The 5,563-nt window shown below is 41.8% G+C and overlaps 1 protein-coding gene across 1 annotated transcript in view; it reads left to right on the top strand.

Annotated features, from left to right (window-relative positions):
* The window catches only part of LOC102671488, a 113,114-nt gene that overhangs the window by 23,864 nt on the left and 83,687 nt on the right, over positions 1 to 5,563 (top strand). Inside the window, exons 7-19 of the mRNA XM_031510745.1 lie at positions 1 to 49; positions 881 to 1,130; positions 1,608 to 1,853; positions 2,033 to 2,152; positions 2,412 to 2,545; positions 2,617 to 2,854; positions 2,935 to 3,057; positions 3,143 to 3,277; positions 3,379 to 3,612; positions 3,693 to 4,208; positions 4,366 to 4,551; positions 4,630 to 4,881; positions 5,500 to 5,560. Of these exons, the coding sequence (XP_031366605.1) occupies positions 1 to 49; positions 881 to 1,130; positions 1,608 to 1,853; positions 2,033 to 2,152; positions 2,412 to 2,545; positions 2,617 to 2,854; positions 2,935 to 3,057; positions 3,143 to 3,277; positions 3,379 to 3,612; positions 3,693 to 4,208; positions 4,366 to 4,551; positions 4,630 to 4,881; positions 5,500 to 5,560 (2,544 nt within the window). The remainder of the gene's footprint in view (positions 50 to 880; positions 1,131 to 1,607; positions 1,854 to 2,032; positions 2,153 to 2,411; positions 2,546 to 2,616; positions 2,855 to 2,934; positions 3,058 to 3,142; positions 3,278 to 3,378; positions 3,613 to 3,692; positions 4,209 to 4,365; positions 4,552 to 4,629; positions 4,882 to 5,499; positions 5,561 to 5,563) is intronic.

The following is a 5,563-nucleotide window of genomic DNA, read 5'->3' as shown; positions in this document are numbered from 1 at the left end:
TTACACTTGCGCCTGTCAACCTGGTTTTACGGGAGACCCTTACGAATCTGTAAGTATAATAATTTAATCAACCTGATTTTACGGGAGACCCTTATGAATCTATAAGTATAATGATTTAAATAGAAATATTGTCAAATTCGTTTTATACTTGCGCTTGTCAACCTGGTTTTACGGGAGACCCTTATGAATCTATAAGTATAATGATTTAAATAGAAATATTGTCAAATTCGTTTTATACTTGCGCTTGTCAACCTGGTTTTACGGGAGACCCTTATGAATCTGTAAGTATAATAATTTAAATAGAAATTTTGTCAAATTCGATTTATACTTGTGCCTGTTTTTATGGGAGATTCTTACGAATATAATATAATAATTTAATATAATAATTTAATCAAAAAATATAATAATTTAATCAATCTGGTTTTACGGGAGATCCTTACGAATCTCTAAGTATAATAATTTAAATAGAAATATTGTCAAATTCGTTTTATATTTGTGTCTGTCAATCTGATTTTACGGGAGACCCTTACGAATCTGTAAGTATAATAATTTAAATAGAAATATTGTCAAATTTGTTTTATATTTGTGCTTGTCAAATATCTGGTTTTACGGGAGACCTTTACGAATCTATAATATAATAATATATATTCTGTAAGTATAATAATTTAAATCGAAATATTGTCAAACTCGTTTGCAGAAAGATTTGCGAAAAATTTATATAATCTCGATATAAGTTAGAATTGTATTCTTTAAGATTGAATCTTCTCGTCGATGGAAAAATAAATATTGGAAAATAACACGTAATTTTAAAAACGAATCAGAAACGAATAATTTCACTTTGCGCTTCAAGTTTGGGTCCAAGTATCTCGATTTTCCACAGTGTATCGATATCAACGAGTGCAATTACGTGGGTGCCTGCGGACGGGGCGCGCTGTGCATCAACTTGGCGGGTGGGCACAAATGCGAGTGTCCCGAGGGTTATAACGGCAACCCAGAGGAGGAATGCGTGGACATCGACGAATGCCTGCGCGCTCCTTGCGGCCGTTCGGCCCAGTGCACAAACCTGGATGGCAGTTTCCGCTGCGCTTGCCCGGAAGGAATGAGCGGCGATCCTTGGATAGGCTGTCACGGTGGGTAACTCGATTTCTAATTATCCGAAACGTTTTTCTTCCCTTCTTTCGATGTATTATACCTCCACCGTTTCTTTGTACATAGAATTCGAAACGATAGTAAATTAAAACGATCTAATCTCTTCTTTTCTGAAAAAATTCACCTCGTCCAAGCGAGATGACCAACTTTGTCGTCGGATCAATGTAAAATCCAAAATATTTTATAGTAGAAAATATAATATAATTTTAAGTTAAAAAAAAAAAAAAAAGTACTACATTTTATATCGTAAAAAAGATTTCGAAAAGAAAAAGAAAAAGACGATGAAAAGCGAAAGATTCGATCGTGGAGGGGAAAAGTCAAACGCTTGGAGCCCTAAGGATTATTAAACTATTGTTATTAATAATAGTTCGATATTCAAGCTTTTATCGGCTAGTGTTAACATTTATAGAATCTTAACGTAGTAACGATATAAACGATCGACTAACCATCGCTAACAGATATAAACGAATGCGAGGAGGGCGCACCATGCGGCACGGATGCGGTGTGCGTGAACACGGAGGGTAGTTTCGAGTGCAGGTGTGAGGCAGGCTATCGGATGGACCCGACGCACGGTTGCATCGACGTGAACGAGTGTAGTCGAGCGGATGCATGCGCGGAGAACGCGAGATGCATCAACGTGCCCGGATCGTACAAGTGTATCTGCCCCCAGGGTTTCATCGGTCAAGGACTAACACTGTGCGAAAGTCAGTCATCATCTAACTTGTTAAAAAATAAAAAAGAAAGAGAGAGAGCAAGCAATAATTTTTTAAACTCTAATTATTATTAAATCCTGATTATACATAACGATTCTTAATAGCCGAATTTCAAGTAACAATTAGATAGGTTAGATTAATTGCACGATTAACCACGTGTTGATTAACAGACGTGAACGAATGTGAGACAAACCCTTGCGGCGAGAACGCTGAATGCAGCGACACGATTGGCAGCTTCGTATGCAGTTGCAAGACGGACTACACTGGGGATCCTTTTAAGGGATGCAGCGGTTAGCACACCGACATTACACTTTTCTATTTCCCCCCCCCCCTTTCTTTTCTTTTATACCTTCGTTTCGATTGGGAAAATGGCCCTTACGTCTCTTTTTTTTATGAGAATGTATAGGATGGATTATTTTCAAAAATTCAAAATTAACTCCATTCTCCTTCCGTAAGACAAAGGGACGAAATTGTGTATATTTTTCTTAATCAATAAATTTTCTTTCTCGTTTCGATTAATTTCGAAACTCGTACGAAATTGTTTCTCAGACATCGACGAGTGCACAGCGTTGGAGAGCCCCTGCGGGAGAAACGCGATTTGCAAAAACAAGGATCCTGGCTACAATTGCGTCTGCCCACCGGGATACAGTGCCAATCCCGATCCGACGGTCGCTTGCGAACAGGTAAACGATTCTATTTTCCATCAATTTTATCGTCTTCTGCTTCACTCTCGACCCTTTCCACCGATTTTTAGACCGACGTGACCACGCTCTGCAAATCGAACTTCGATTGCGTGAACAACGCCGAGTGCATCGAGGGGCGATGCTTCTGCAAGAACGGATTCAAAGCGGTTGGAGCCGAGTGCGTGGACGTGGACGAGTGTCTTTCGAACCCCTGTGGGCCCGCATCGATCTGCGGCAACACCAGGGGCAGTTATCACTGCGAATGCGAATCCGGCTTCGTTGGAACACCGCCCCATATACCGTGTAAAGGTAAAAAATGATAAATTTGAATCGAGAAAGAAGAAGAACAAGAATATAACGAACGTGATTTTTCCCTTTCTTTTTCGTAGCACCGTGCGACGAAGTAACCTGCGGAGATCACGCGTATTGCAAAGCGGACGGGCACGAAGCTTACTGCATCTGCGAAGACGGATGGACGTTCAATCCGAACGACATCGCGGCTGGATGTGTTGGTAAATGTTTCCATCAACGACATAAGCGTACGATGATGGCATTCGATCATCTCACGATGATATTATTTTAATTTCTTTGAATCAGATATAAACGAGTGCGACGCGATAAACGGCCCTTCGGGACGTTGTGGCAAAAATGCAATCTGCACCAACACTTTGGGCGGGTTCAGTTGCCAGTGCAGGCCAGGATTCTCGGGCAACGCTTTCAAACAATGCATGGGTATGCATACTTTCGAATTAAAGATACCCGTTTGAAAATGGGAAATCATCATGAAAGGTATCAAGAATTTAAATTAAATTCGTTGAATATTTGAATAACAGATGTAGACGAATGCGCGAGGGCAGATACCTGCGGCCATGGGGCCACGTGCACCAATACCGAGGGTTCGTACTCGTGCACCTGCCCAGAGGGAACCATTCCGGATCCTGACCCTTACGTCAAGTGCGTCGGCATAGTGACGTGCGAGGTTGACGGCGACTGCCCTGGAAATGCCATTTGCGATCCCCAAAAGCGTTGTCTGTGCCCCGAGCCCAACGTTGGGAACGACTGCAGACGTGAGCGCTCTCCCCTTCCTATTATTATTATTATTATTATTAAAATAAAATAATCTTCTCAAACAAATTTTCTTAATTAGATCCGTGCGAAGATTTGTCCTGCGGGCCGAATGCGCATTGCATGCTGTCCAACGACGTGGCCACGTGCCTCTGCCGAAGTGGTTACACGGGGAAGCCTGGGGTGAAGGGCGGTTGCAGGGACATAGACGAGTGCGCGATTAATCCTTGCCCCCAAGGCGCGATCTGCAACAACGAGCCAGGATCGTTCTCTTGCCAGTGCCCCAGCGGTACGACGGGTGATCCGTACAGCGGCGGTTGCCAGGAATCGAAGGCGCCCCACGTTTGCGGGCCGAGCACCCCCTGCCCTGCCGGGGAGCAGTGCATCAAGGACGAATTCATTGGAAGCAGCGTTTGCATATGCCAGAGAGGGTACACCAGGGATCACGAGAGCGGAAAGTGTAGAGATATTAACGAGTGCATGGAGCTGAGGGACAAGCCTGCTTGCGGCGTTAACGCCATTTGTAAAAATTTGCCTGGAAGTTACGAGTGCCAGTGTCCACCTGGATTCAATGGAAACCCCTTCTCGCTTTGCGAAGGTGACGATTCTTTCTCTCTTTCTCTCTCTTTCTTCTATAAAATAGCGAGAAGAATTTTTATCTACTAATTTTATTATTTTAAATTGATTATCGACTCATTTTATCGAGAATGATATCGATGTGGTGGATATTTAAATTGGAGCGATAATGATCGCAGAATGCAACAGTATCGAGTGCCAATGCCAGCCCCCGTACAAGATCGTGAATGGGAAATGCATGCTGGCCGGTTGTTCCAAGGGTGAGAAGTGTCCGAGCGGCGCTGAATGCATCACCATCGCTGGAGGTGTCAGCTACTGCGCTTGCCCCAAAGGGTATACGACCAAGAGCGACGGTTCTTGCGAAGGTTCGTATCGAAAATTTCATCCTCGTCGCTCGAAATTTTCGTCCATTTATCTTGGAATCGAAATTATTTCCGATTTAGATATAAACGAGTGTATCGTCGGGCATCAAGTGTGCGGGTACGGGGCAGAGTGCGTGAACCTTCCAGGATCGCATCAGTGCGTCTGCCCGCACGGTTACGGCGGTGATCCGTACAACGGTCTTTGCTCCCCAGCTCAGAAGAGGTGCACGAGCGACAACGAGTGCAAGGCCAACGAGAAATGCGTCCAGCCTGGTGAATGCGTCTGTCCGCCGCCGTTTTACACCGATCCCCTCGATGCAAACCTTTGCAAAAGTAAGAGGTTTCTTCTCAGGAAAAGAAATATAAAAACAAAACGATATTCAACGATATTCGAGTCCAATTTCAACGAATCGTGATTATCACGATTATATTTTAACGTCGTCTCAAATATTTTCAGTAAAAAGTGAAAAAAACATAGAATCTAAAAAACAAAACTTCAACGATATTCGAGTTCAATTTCAACGGATCGTGATTATCACGATTATATTTTAACATCGTTTCAAATATTTTCACTAAAAAATCAAAAAGAAAAAAAACAGAATCGTCAAGAAACAAAATTTCAATGATATTCGAGTCCAATTTCAATGCGATTATCAATTTTAACATTGCCTCAAATATTTAATAAAAAATTATTTTAATAAAAAATAAAAAGTAAGAATTTTCTTTGCAGAGAAAAAAAACAAAATATCACAAAAAAACAAAATTTCGATATTCGAATCCAATTTCAACGAATCGTGATTGTCACAATTATATTTTAACGTCGCCTAAAATATTTTCAATAAAAAGTAAAAAAACATAGAATCTAAAAAACAAAACTTCAACGATATTCGAGTCGAATTTCAACGAGTCATTATCACGATTATATTTTAACGTCTCCTCAATTATTTTCAGATCCTTGCGACAGGTTTCCATGCGGTATAAACGCCAAGTGCACGCCGAGCGATCCCCCGAGGTG

This window comes from Apis dorsata, unplaced genomic scaffold (genome assembly GCF_000469605.1).
Source record: "Apis dorsata unplaced genomic scaffold, Apis dorsata 1.3 scaffold_256, whole genome shotgun sequence".
Taxonomy (NCBI): Eukaryota; Metazoa; Arthropoda; class Insecta; order Hymenoptera; family Apidae; genus Apis; species Apis dorsata.
Note: the sequence above shows the minus strand (reverse complement) of the source record. Positions and strands in the feature narration are given on the sequence as shown.